The 14,387-nt window shown below is 40.5% G+C and overlaps 1 protein-coding gene across 1 annotated transcript in view; it reads left to right on the forward strand.

Moving 5' to 3' along the window:
* Positions 1-1,513, forward strand: part of CLUL1 (clusterin like 1) — a 59,820-nt gene extending 58,307 nt beyond the window's left edge. The window contains exon 7 of the mRNA XM_004389705.1: positions 1,325-1,513. Coding sequence (XP_004389762.1) covers positions 1,325-1,513 — 189 coding nt within the window. The remainder of the gene's footprint in view (positions 1-1,324) is intronic.
* Positions 1,514-14,387: the final 12,874 nt, after the last annotated feature.

Raw genomic sequence — 14,387 nt, forward strand, 5'->3', positions numbered from 1 at the left:
GTCTATGGAGCTTCCATGACCTTTCCTTGTACAAGTTGTGCTGGCTTCCCCAGTGTTGTGTACTGTCTTACCCTTCACCAAAGTTACCACCTATCTATTGTCTTTTTTTTTTGATAAGGGAATTTATTTGAAAACATTTTCAAAATAGTTCTCTTCAGACTACATGTCAAGTTACATTTCAGTACATTTTCGTTTAAATTATTAAAATCAAAGTGTATGCACTTGGGAATTCATTAAAAGGATAACTGATGACCCCTTCTTGAAAAAATTATACATACAATCACAAACTGTAAATTTCCTAGGAAAATTCAGTACAACACTTGGCACACCATTTCAATGTTTGTGGCACAGATGGTAGTGCTTAGCAAACAGTCCGTCTGCTCCTTCATGTTTTCTTTTAGGTGGTGCCATGTGCAAGTTCTGGCTGATGAAATGTGAGGAGAAATGACAGGGGTTGTTTCTAGACTGAGATGGTGAAAAGTCTGTGTGTGATTATCCATTTTCTTTCTCTGCTGAGGGCACAAAGAAAGCTGTGTGTTTCATTGCTACAGCCAGGAGATGGTGGGGCTCTGTCAACCAGGGTCCTGAGTGTCTGTGTGGTACAGATAGATAGATAGGTAGGTAGGTGGGCGGGTAGATGGATGGTTAGATGGATGGATGATAACTGCTGTCTAATGGACTCCAACTCATGGTGACCCTACATACAACATAGTGAAAAGTTGCCCGGTCCTGTGTTGTCCTCACTGTCAACAGCATGTTCTAGCCCATGGTTGTGGCCACTGTGCCAATCCACCTCACCAAGGGTCTGCTTGACCCTCGTTGGCCCTCTACTTCACCAAACATCATAGTCTCCTCTAGTGACTGATCCCTCCTGATGATGTGTCCAAAGAAAGCAAGTGGAACAATGTTCTGTTATGATTTATAAGATTTTCACTGGCTAATTTCAGAAGTAGTTCACCAGGTCTTTCTTCCTAGTCTTTTTTAGTCTGGAAGCTCTGCTGAAACCTGTCCACAATGGGTGACCCTGCTAATATTTGAAATACCAGTGGCATAGCCTCCACTATTGTAGGAGCATACAAGCCACAACAGTATAACAAACTGACAGAAGGTCAGACCCGACCACCAGGTCTACGTGGTATAGAGACCTTATAACAGATATGTAACATGAGTGAGAAATAAATTCCTGTTGTATGAAGCCACTGGCTGTTGGGGCTAATTTGTTAGCTCAGCACAATATAGCCTTTCTTGACTAATGTGCTATTACACTAATCTTGAATGTAACTGGAATTTAGTAATCTTTTACTGTCTAACCCTTCTTCTCTAGGTAGTTCCAAGTGTTGATGAAGAAAAATTTTCCAAACAAGATGAAACAATGATAGATTTAAGCATCTTGCCTTCCCCTAATTTCACACCCAAGATTCCTCTGGAAGAAAGTGCTGGGAGTTCTAACTTTATTGGCTATGTGGTGGCAAAAGCTCTACAGCATTTTAAGGAACACTTTAAACCTTGGTAAGCAGAGTGCCTGACTATGCCTGCTTTGTTCACAGGGATAGAGAAATCATAAAAGGAAATACCCAAACTAGTTTTAAAATGACTGGAAAATATGTTCAACCTCACTAATACTCAAAGACATGAAAACTAAAACAAATAGCCTCTTTTTTTTTCTTTTCTAATATGCAAATTTAAAAAATAATAGTACAAAATCCTGGTAGGAATGTGATGAAATAGGAATTCTCATATGTTGTTGGTGGGAACATAAGCTGATTCTGCCCCTTTTGGAAAGCTATTTGATTATGAGTATCAGGAGTCAAAAAATTTTCCTTCTTGATACAGTAATCCCACTTCTGGAATCAATCCTAAAGAATAAATCTAAATTTGATTAGCAGTTGCCCCCCCCAACCAAGATCTATATTTGCAGGTTTATTTGAAACGGTAAAGTATTAAAAGCAATCTTAATGTCAACAAAGAAGAGACTAGAATAGTGACGTAGATTATGATTAATACGCTCAAATTTTATGAAACAATAAAAATATTTATAAAAGTTAAATAATGACATGCCAACTACAATAACAAGGCATTTACAGTGAGCTCATCTATAAGGCACACATTATTATCTCCATTTTACAGAAAAAGAACTTGAGGCCCAGAGTCCAAGGTTAAATGAACCACTCAAGCCAGTAAGCAGTACACCTGGAATTGTAACTCAGTTCTCCCTAACTCTTAATCTCTCCACACTGTACTACTTCCTGTTAAGACACTTGGTCAAAAAAAGCTGGATACAAAAATATATAAATGTAATGGAAAAAAATCAAAAATATGCATTAAACGTAGAAGGTTAGAATCAGATATAGTAGAGAAATAGACAATTTTTTAAAATCTTTCCATTTTCTTATATCTCCCTAATTTTCTATAGTGGATAAGTAATTTTTTAAGATTTCAAATTAAGAGAGAACACTTTGCCAAAATAACCATGTGAGAGTAGATTGACTACTATATCAATGTATTCTGCATATTTAAACCTTAATATAAGCACTTCCAAAGAGCCCTGGTAGTACAGTAGTTAAGCGCTCAACTGCTAACCAAAATGTCAGCAGTTCGAACCCACCAGCGGCTCCAAGGGAGAAAAATGTGGCAGTCTGCTTCCGTAAAGATTACTGCCTTGGAACCTATAGGGCTGTTCTACTCTGTCCTATAGGATCGCTATGAGTGGGAACCACTCGACGGAACTGGTCCAGATATGGTACAAACACTTCCACTCCATGACGAGCCCACATTGAGAAGAAATGTAAATCTACCAAGTCAGCAGTGTACATGACCGAGCATTTCAGGAATGCATCACTCACCATCTCCGCTAAACTTAGGATCTTCTTTGAAATTAGTGGCACAATTAAAACTGTACGTAATATTCTCCTTGGGTAATATGATCAATCTTAAAGAATAATTAAACTTTGATTCTAAGTTATCATTCATAAGGTCCCTTGTTAGTAGGTTTTCATCAATGTATAATTAAGATATTACTGAGTTTGATGCCTCTCCCTTCTGCTCTGAGTCTGGAAGAACTTTTTTTTCAAGTTATATCAGTCAGTCAACCATTTTTTTTTTTTTTTTCTTTCTCACTGTCTCTTTGATCAAGTCTTTATTCAAAATAAAACCCAAAAACTAGGCCTGTTGCCTTTGAGTTGATTCCAACTCATAGCTGATTATCCTCTGTGTTAGAGTAGGGTTTTCTTGGCTGTAATCTTTATGGAAGCAGATCACCAGGCCTTTCTTCTATGGTGCTTGCTGAGTGGGTTTGAACTACCAACCTTTAGGTTAGTTGCTGACAGCAAACCATTTGCACCATCCAGGGACCTTTTGTTCAAAGTCAGCTGTCTAAAATGATTTGACTCTTACGGAATAAACAAATTTAAGAGCTTATGCAACAGGCTTTGCTGCTTCTTTGGTAGGTTTCTTTTCTGCTGGCTTCTCAGCTGCTGGTTTCTTGGTAGCTTCAGCCATCTTTCCCACTGCTGAATTCTTCACACCCACAGCTCTCTTTCCTCCTTTCTTCTCTACCTGGACTTCTTGCCTGGAACACCCTTCTCATCTGATTTGACCTCTAGTGCTGCTGCTGCTTTAGCCACCCTGAGTCTGTGATTCCTGGCCTGGCAAAGAACCAGTAGCTTTTTAGCATCTAAGTTAGGGCACAGGGCACAAGTACTGTGGAGGTCAGAATGATGAATTCAGTAAGACCCCTGTCCCAGAGGGGTACAAGGCAGACGCACACGTTGTGTAACCCAAGAGGATTTGTGAATATACAAGAGAGGGCTGTGGGACTTCAGAGGAGGGCACGTTCACCGCCCAGTAGGGGAGAAGCACCTGAGCTGGACATATTCCCTTTTCTCTCTTCCTTTCCCACCTCCCCTTCTACTCCTTACCATCCTTTTGTCCTCTCTTTTCCTCTTTGCCCTCTCTCTCTCCCTCCCTCCTACACAATCTTCTTCCCTCCTTTCTTTAAAAAAAATCTCTGTCATCTATCTATCATCCGTCTATACCAAAGTATGGAGAACCAAGGGAAGGATATTTAAAAAAAAAAAAAAAGGAGGGGGGAGGAGAGGATGAGCAAATAGGACAAGGAAGAGTGTAATGTCTGTGTATTAGGAATGGTGAGAGCCCTGTTAAACTGACCTCCTCTCACTCTGAGGACTTTGAACTTCCTGTTCCTCTATGGAATTCACCAGCCAATCCTTGGAAACCCTATGAGGCAGTTCTACTCTGTCCTATAGTGTTGCTATGAGTTGGAATCAACTCAATGGCAATGGGTTTTTTTGTTTGTTTGTTTGTTTGGTTTCCTCTCTCTGGGAATCTCCCACTCTGTATGACTTAAGCTTCCGTCTTTAGTTGCAGGCAACCAAATCAACTCAGCTAAAAGATAAATCGCAAGATGGTGTCTGACTCACAAAGCCAAAGCGAAAGCTGGATAGCCATGCCTGGGGCAGGGCAGGGACTAGAGTAGCCTAGGAGTCTGGGAGTCAGAAACTGATGGACAGCTTCGTCAGAGTGAAGCAGCTGCTGCTGTTTTCTGTCCTCAGGTCACTCTGCTCAAGATTCAACTTCCAGGGAGGAATCTGACTCCCTGGCTTGGGCCACGTGTGTCTGTCTCTAGACCAGGGAGAGAGGGGCATCTTCATTAACAGTCCCAGTACACTACCTGCCTTGTCCAGGTGGTTAGCAGCCGAGTGCTTCAACCACTGTGCCACCAGGGCTCCTAAGTAACTCTTAAGTCATCAACAAATCCTGGTTCAAATTATCACTTCTTCAGGGACACCCTCTGACCCCTAAACTAGGTTGCATCTCCCCTTCATACATGATCCTGATGCCATGTAGCACTCAACTCTGCTGTGATTTTACATTTGCTTATGAGGTTATCTGATTCATGTCCATCTCTACCACTAGACCATTCAGTCCATGAGGGTTGGCCCCATTCCAGTCGGTTTGCTCTCCACTTTATCCCCAGTGCCTAGGACAGTGCCTGACACATAGTAGCCCCACAGTATTTGTTGAATAAATAAATAAACACATGTGTGAATGAATAGACTACAACAAGAAGAATAAAAGTAGGTAAAGACGGAAAGCCAAGTTGGGAAGAGATCAGAAGGATTTTGAACGGCAGGCTAGTGAGACACCAGGTTTTGAGAAAGGTCACAATATGCTAGTGCTCAAGTGGGTACTGGCTATGCATTTACACCCAAATAAAAATATTTTCAATGAACTCATCTCTCCAAAGATGTTGGAATAATTTGAGAACAATGACAATGGGAGATGTAGTGATTTTTGAGATTTATTGAGCAAATCTACTAATAAAGCATGCTATGTGGTATTTCACAGAGGCCTTGTTAATTTTTTTTTATTTTTAATTTATAGTTTTTTACCTTTAAAGTAGCAAAATCACAATTTCCAAAAATTTAGAAAACAAAAGTTATCCACAATCCCATCGTCTTTACAAAACCACTATTACCATTTCGCTGGTTTTTTATTCACATTTTTCATTTATTATTTTAGATTGGTTTCCAATAAATAGAATCACTTATTGAAAGGTTACTAACATTTTATTTTTCATGGTACAAATTGCCAAATCTGATAGCAACAGTGTCCAAAGTACCAGTTTCTCATGTCCTAAATAGCATTTCAATTAAAAAAACTTCACTAACAGATGAAAATTTTTACTTCACTGTCATAATTTTTTATGTTTTTCATTACTTGTGAGAATGAGTATTTTCCCGTTTGTTTACTAATGAAATTTCTTCTTTTGCACATCTTATTCAATATAGCAGATAAGATCTTGTCAATGTTCCGATTAGATCAATGCATCAGAGTCTCATACCTGCCAACAGTGGAAAAGAAACATACTAAGGGAAAAAATGGGAAAGATAGTTGAAAAGAATCACCCTTGTCATTTTCAATCATATAAAGTACTTGTTAGGTGCCCTAGCTGCAGGCAGGTGACTTGCTAAAACAGAAATTCTAACTGCAGGGTGGAACATAACTTTAGAAGTCCTCTTCTGGAATTCTCATCTAATAATCTAGCATCATAAGTGCTAGGTTTCCCTGATATGGTTAGCAATGTGTTTTATTTCCCTATTCTAAACTTTCACAACTGCCAGGACTGGGATCAACATGTGCAGGCTGTGACACAATGTCTTACACATCAGGAGTATTCAACAAGCATATTATCATCATCACCATGAAACCCGTTGCCATCAAGTTGATTCCGACTTATAGCGACCCTTTAGGACTGAGTAGAACTGCCGCATAGGTTTCCAAGGAGCGGCTAGTGGAATCTGTTGACGTTTTGGTTAGCAGCCGAGCTCTTAACCACTGCGCCACCAGGGCTCCATCACCATGAAAGACACACATAAAAAACTTATCAAATAAAGTGAAGAGTCATAAGGAACAGAAATTTTTGAGCATATGCTGTGTGCATGTAGAGTATAGAATAACCATTTTATTGTCAGACCAGAGGCAGGGTCCATCTTAGAGATTCAACAAACCAGGGGAACAATGAAGATCTTTTCAACTAGTGATATTAAAGTTCAGTAAATATGAGTTTTCCATTATTTTGCTATATATTAATTTTTTTTCAAAAGCCAACAGCGTTTATTCTACTAGCAATCCTAGATTTTATTCCAAGAAAAAAAAAAATACACCAAGTCTACAGGTAATTTCAGGAGCCCTGGTGGTGTAGTGGTTAAGAGCTCGACTGCTAACCATAAAGGCTGGCAGTTCAAATCCACCAGCCACTCCTTGGAAACCCTATGGGGCAGTTCTCCTCTGTCCTATAGGGTGGCTATGAGTCGAAACCGACTCAACGGCACCTAACAACAACAACATAGGTAATTTATCAGTATTTTCATTATTGCTGCTTTTTTTTTTTTTAAGGTAAGAAGATATCTTACATCCAACAAGTAGAATCACCTCTTCAGCTGAAACCTGGTAATTCTGAAATATACAAGGCTAATGCAATAAACATAGTTTTAGGAAAGTATGTTAGTTGTATATTATGAAGTACTGTAAATTTACTTACGGTAAATGGCAATTTAATAGCTATTAAAATTGAATTAAAATGGAAAATTCTTTTTTAAAAATGAAATGTACATATGCACTGTATTCTATGGTATGTTATTAGTACTTTGTATATTAAATAAACATTAAATCACCTATGTGTCTGTGTTTTATCGCTTCTACTACAAATATTCTTTCTAAATAACTAAGGATTCTTCCTTCAATTTGCTTTTGAATTTATAATACATAATAATAGGCTTTTAAAAAAAAATCTTTGTTTAAGAAACACCTATAGTTTCTGCGTAATTTTTTCTTTAAATCAACCTAATAGTACTCTCATTTAACATGGCCATATATATTTTATGGAACCAAGATGTTTTTGGCTGACACTTTAACCTCATCACTTGAACCATGGTGCAAACAGTAATGGGAAAGCTATTTGCCAGCATATGTCACTAAGGATTACATCGATAATATATAGTCAGTCTTTCAAACTATAAAGAGAATTGTAATTAAAGAGAGGACCCTAACCTTTTAAGAAGTTTTCACCCAGTCTGGAGCTATTTGATAGCTTGTCAGAGAAAGCTAGAATTCAGAGGCAACCAATTGCATATAATCAACTCAAAATAAAGATAAAGCCTCTCCTAAATTATACCCAAAGGTGAAAAAAATAGGATGCTATTGATAGAATCCTGGATTCCACAGGGTAAGTAAATCTCAAATAAATAGCACCTATTCAGCCATACATTTAATATATTTGTCAGAGAAGGTGCCAAAAATTACGTTATAAAGGGAGCCTGACTGTTATCTATCCAATGAGCTATCAAAAACATGGAGAGTGAAGAGAGGAAAGGGCAAATGAGGCTCAAAGCAGCTAGGCTTTGCATCTAGGCTGACCTGAGTTTGAATCCCAGCTGCTAGTTGCAGGCTGTGTGACTTTAGGCAAGAGCCTTGTCTTCTCCTAACTTTGGTTTCTTCATCTATAAAGTGGGAAAAGTAATAGTTTTTGTTTTACAGGGTGATTGTGAGAACAACATTAAATAATCCATAATGTATGGTGCATGATAGTTGTTGCTGTTAGATACCGTCGAATTGGTTCCATCTTATAGTGACCCTGTGTATAACACAGTGAAACACTACCCGGTCCTGCGCCATGTTCACAATCGTTGTTATGCGTGAGCCCATTGTTGCAGCCACTGTGTCAATCCATCTCGCTGAGGATCTTCCTCTTTTTCACTGACCCTCTACTTTACCAAGCATGATGTCCTTCTCCAGGGATAGATCCCCCCAGATAACACGTCTAAAGTATGTGAGATGAAGTCTTGCCATCCTTGCTTCTAAGGAGCATTCTGGCTGCACTTCTTCCAAGACAGATATATTTGTTCTTTTGGCCGTCCACGGTATATTCAATATTCTTCACCAGCATCACGATTTAAAGGCATCAATTCTTCTTCGGTCTTCCTTATTCATTGTCCAGCTTTCCCATACATATGAGGCAATTGAAAACACCATGGCTTGAGTCAGGTGCACCCTAGTCTTCAAGGTGACATCTTTGCTTTTAAACACTTTTAAAGAGGTCTTTTGCAGCAGATTTGCCCAGTGCAATGTGTTTTTTGATTTCTTGACTGCTGTTTCCATGGGTGTTGATTGTGGATCCAAGTAAAATGAAATCCTTGACAACTTCAATCTTTTCTCCGTTTATCATGATGTTGCTTATTGGTCCAGTTGTAAGGATTTTTGTTTTCTTTATGTTGAGGTGTAATCCAGACTGAAGGCTGTGGTCTTTGATCTTCATCAGTAAGTGCTTCAAGTCCTCTTTGCTTTCAGCAAGCAAGGTTGTGTCATCTGCATGTCACAGGTTATTAATGAGTCTTCCTCCAATCCTGATGCTCCATTCTTCTTCATATAGTCTAGCTTCTCGGATTATTTGCTCAGCATACTGATTGAATAAGTATGGTGAAAGGCTACAACCCTGACATTCACCTTTCCTGACTTTAAACCACACTGTATCCCCTCATTCTGTTTGAACGACTGCTTCTTGACCTATGTACAGGTTCCTCATAAGCACAATTAAGTGTTCTGGAATTCCCATTCTTCACAATGTTATCCATAAGTTGTTATGATCCACACAGTCGAATGCCTTTGCATAGTCATGCATGATAAGCACTGGATAAATTGTCATTAAGTATCTGACTCACAGTTGGCTCTCAGAAATGTTGGTTTCCTGCTTTCCTTTATCTAGTTGTACTATTATTTTTTAATTTGTTGGGTAAAGAAAAGGGAGAAGGGTTTTCTAGACCACTAATCTTCAAATGTTTTTGCTTTCATACTCCCTAAAAGGAAACTGAGAAAGTTACATACGTTCTTGCTCATAATTTTTCAACCTAAATTTAAAGAATGGCAAAAATGTTATTTTCCCATGCCTTGTAAATATTAAGATTTAAAAAATAAAACTCTTTCATCCCTCTTTAAAGTGTACCCAATAGAATCTGAGCACCATAGCAATTTCATACCCAGGATCATTCATTTAAACAAATATACAAACAAGTTTTTCTTTAACAGTGAGAAATTTAATCCCATTCCATTTTCTCCTTAAACTCTCATTGTCATGTGACTTCCCTGAGAATTTTATTCTAACGTAACATATTTTTATGCTTAAACGTCTTTGAGCAATGAAACTAAAAAACTAAACATTTCCTGTGACCACAAGTTTCTAAGTATTAAATGTTTATTCTGGATTGCCTTATCACTATAATTATTATTTGTACAAAATTAATCAAAATAATAAGTATATCATGAAATTCTATAATTATTAAACAAAAATTTTAACAGAAATGTGTATCTTAATGAGATGGATGATCTTCCCCCCCTCCATGTATCCATGAATAATTATTATTTCTTCCTAGAATGAGATAGGATTCAGCATCAATACAATCCTTATTTTTCATTTTTATAGATGCAGGCGCTTGTAACCTGCTGGCACAAATGCACTTGCTGATTGGAACGTTCTTCCGCCAAGTCATCCCCTGCTGGTTTCTTCTCATTATTCAGGACTCAGCTCAAATGTAGACTCCTCAGGGAAGTCTTTCCTGATTAATCGATGTAAAGTATTCCCCACTCAATCACTCTTTAGCCCTTTGTTGTTGTTAGATGCCCTTGAGTGGCCCAGGACTCACGGTGACCCCATGCACAAAAGAACTAATCACTGCCCAGTCCTTTGCCATCCCCAAGATCAGTTGCAGATTGAACTGTTGCGATCCATAGGGTTTTAACTAGCAAATTTTTGGAAGTAGATTGCCAGGTCTTTCTTTCTAATCCATCTTAGTCCGGAAGCTTGCTGAAACCTGTTCAGCATCACAGCAACATGCCAGCCTCTACTGACAAATGGGTGGTGGCTGAATTACCCAGTTATATATTTTCATCACAGCACTTGACACTGTCTGCAAATATCTTGCTGGTGTACTTTTATAATCATTGTGTCTGTTAGAATGGCAGTTCTATGAAGGTGGGGACCTTGTCCGTCTTGCTCTTTGTTTACAAGCTGTAGGTACTGATATAAATGCTTGTTGGATGAATGAATGAATGAGCAGATGGCAAGATGGCTGAATATGATCCTCTGAAAGGGCTCACTCATTCGAACCAACATTTATGGAGCAGCCGCCTTCAAGGGAACCATTTCCTTCCTTATTATCATCAAATGGAGATGCTCCCAGTCTGACAGCGGAAGAGGAATATCCATGTGAGGAGGGGAGCCTACTCTTGTGTTTGAGAGTCACCTTGTAGCACAGCTAATATCCAGCTACAACAATTAAACTAGGTTCACAATAACAGAGGAAAATAAACAAAAGAAACACATTGCTGCCCAGTCAATTCCAACTCACAGCGACCCTATATAGGACAGAGTAGAACTGCCCCATAGGGTTTCCAAGGCTGTAACCTGTATAGAAGCAGATAGCCGCAGCTGTCTCCTGTGGAGCCACTGGTGGGTTTGCACCGGAGCTCTTAACCATTGCTGGCAACCAGGGCTCCTTACAGGGAGTAACAGTACCTGGATAATCTAGGATTAAACGTAGTCTTCCTATTTTCAGCCTAGGATTCCTCCCTGTGGTTGGAAATATGTGGCGACATTTTTTGGTTAGTACAGGGAATAGGGGGCGGCTGGGGGAATACCTGCATTTTTAGTTCGCTTTCCACAGACAAGCCAAAGGCCCTGCAGTATGCAGGACAGTCCCGTTCAAGAAAGAACGGTCCCACCCAAAATGCTGTTAGAATCCCTTTGAGAAGCCCTTTGGTTTGGTACCTCCTGGCCAACCCAGCACTGCGCCCCCATGTGGCCAGACTCTATTTTATTCTCTTTCCCCAGGAGGTGGTCCAGATAGCTTGAGTTCCCACTCCTGCATAAGGCCTGCTTTGTGAGTTCAGGTTTTCCAACTGGGCACCTGTCTCTTTCCAAATGACCACCAGAAAGAATGCCCACCCCTTTCTGGAGACAGCCCATCTCACCCACCCTATCCGAACAATACAACACAACCTAGGAGGGCCATCATTCCCAGAAGAGATACGAATATCTTTTGGGTGCTGGGCAAGAGAAAGAATCAAGGTTGACCTAGGAAAGGCCAGCCTAGTACTGGGGACTAAACAGACTTAAAATATCTGCTATCCTGTAACCGAATGCTGTGTCCTTTGTGAATACTTATACTTTGTGAATACACGTGCACACACACATGCACACACACACACACACAAAACAAAATCAAACCTGTTGCCCTTGAGTGGATTCTGATTCATAGTCACCCCATATTTTACAGAGTAGAACTGAGCTCCATAGGGTTTTCTTGGCTGTAATCTTTACAAAAGCAGATTGCCAGGCCTTTCTTCTGTGGTGCCACTGGATGGGTTGAACAGCCAACCCGAGAGCAAACTGTTTGTGCCACCCAGGGACCTGAAGACTTATAAAGGGCCTGTGAAATGTTCCCTGAAACGATTCCCTAGTTTGTGCTTAAAGGAGTTTTTCTTTCCTCCAGCTGACCTAACTGGACAGCTATTTTGTAAATTGTCTTTGGGATACGATTTATTTTGTAAACGCCTTGTATCACATAAAGGCATGCAACATTGTTTTTTGTCTTTTTTTTTTTTTTAATTTTGTAAGACTTTTTTTTTTAATTGTACTTTAGATGAAGGTTTACAGATCAAACTAGCTTCTCATTAAACAATTAGTACGCATTGTTTTGTGACATTGGTTGCCAACTCCACGACACATCAACACTCTCCCCTTCTCAACCTTGGGTTCCCTATTACCAGCTTTCCTGTCCCCTCCTGCTGCTCATCCTTGCCACTGGGCTGGTGTGCCCATTTAGTCTCCTTTTGTTTTATGGCCCTGTCTAATCTTCAGCTGAAAGGTGAACCTCAGGAGTGACTTCATTACTGAGCTAAAAGTGTGTCCGGGGGCCATACTCTCGGGGTTTCTCCAGTCTCTGTCAGAACAGTAAGTCTGTTTTTTGTTTTTTTGTGAGTTAGAATTTTGCTCTACATTCTTCTCCAGCTCTGTCTGGGACCCCCTATTGTGATCTCTGTCAGAGCATCAGTGGTGGTAGCCAGGCACCATCTGGTTGTGCTGGACTCAGTCTGGTGGAGGCTGTATTAATTGTGGTCCATTAGTCATTTTGACTAAGCTTTCCCTTGTGTCTTTGGTTTTCTTCATTCTCCCTTGCTTCATATGGAGTTAAGACTAGTGGAGTATCTTAGATGGCCGCTCGCAAGCTTCTAAGACCCCAGACACTACTCACCAAAGTGGAATGTAGAACATTTTCTTTATAAAATCAGTTGTTATGCCAGTTGAGCTAGATGATCCCCAAGATCATGGTCCCCACAGCCCTCTGCCCACTAATTTGGTCCCTCAGGGAGTTCGGATGTGTCTATGGAGCTTCCATGACCTTGCCTTGGACAAGTTGTGCTGGCTTCCCCAGTTTTGTGTAGTTCATGCGACATCGTTTTTGCTGACCAGACTAAGCAGGTGTAAAAATGGTGTGGGGGCAGTGTCTGACCTCCTCTAACTTCACAAAGGAGAAGGAGAATCAAGATCAACAGCCCAAGGCTGATTCCTATGAGGCAGAGGTCAGATATGCCTCCTCTCTCCACCATCTTTACCGATTCTGACATCAACCGTCCCTCCACGGTGCCCTCTACTTCTCTGCTGAGTTCAATAATTCATTGCAATGGCCACACAGAACTCACAGACAATACTCAACAATTATGGAGTTTATCAGGGAAGTAATAGGTTACAATTCAGGTTCAGGAAGACTCAGGATACAGTTCTTCCATCAGGACAGACTCAGCCCAGCCGTGCTCACCGGCACGCCAGCAAGCCTCCTGCCCACAGGCACTCAGCTTTCTCACTCTGTGGGCCGGGAAGCCCACCACGCTGTCTCCTGCCGTCCTTTCTCTGCCATGGCTTCTCGAGCTCTCTCTGTCTCAGTCTCCTGGTTCCAGGAGCTTCTCGGCGCAGGGATCCCGGGTCCAAAGGATGCACTCTCTACTCCTGGTTGTTTTTCCTTGGTGGTAGTGGGATCCTCTCCTTCACGCCTCTGGGATGGCTCATTCAAGCCCAGAGGGATGGCAAAAACTGACCAATCCCCTTGGTGGGACATAATTACCCTATTTGCACATTCTCACCCAATCACTTGGGTGGGAGTTACAAGACCATGGCGAGAAAGGCCACACAAAGCAATTTGTTGCAACCACAGCAGGGCTGCAGATAAAAGATATTTACCTCCATTTTAGGAGAAGCACCAGACTTACACTTTGTTAAAAATGAAAGCAAAGAGTTTCATTGAGGAATAGAGAGATTCGGGAATCAGGAGATACTGTACCACTCTAGCAGAGTTCAGTAGTGCTCCAAAGTGTAGGAGGGGAGTGAGATTTTTACAGGATGGAGTAAACAAGGTCTACCTGCTCGCAGGCACAGCGAGTGCATGGCAAAAGTCACAAAAGGGGTCGTTAAACAACAATATTTCTTAACAGTCTTTCTTCACATCAGCAATTCTACCTGTTAACATTCTGAAACATTCTGAACAAAGCATTCTTCCCAGTACCTTTGTGTGGACTTTTCGTAACAAACTTTCATCTGGCCCCTTCCTCTTATCTTAAACTAACAAGCTATGCTTCAACCCTAATTGCAGATTTATGAAGAGTCGTGTGAAAAGCAGAAGTGAGGCTAAGGTCTTAGTGAGTGAACCAAAATGGAGTCTGATTTAGGTCTGGGTCAGCCATTCTAGTTTTGCCAAGCACCTCAGGTTTAGGGTTTGTTGACACACCTCCTTCCAGAATCCGTTCTCCTGTCACAAAAA

This window comes from Trichechus manatus, unplaced genomic scaffold, assembly GCF_000243295.1.
Source record: "Trichechus manatus latirostris isolate Lorelei unplaced genomic scaffold, TriManLat1.0 scaffold00256, whole genome shotgun sequence".
In the NCBI taxonomy this organism is placed as follows: Eukaryota; Metazoa; Chordata; class Mammalia; order Sirenia; family Trichechidae; genus Trichechus; species Trichechus manatus.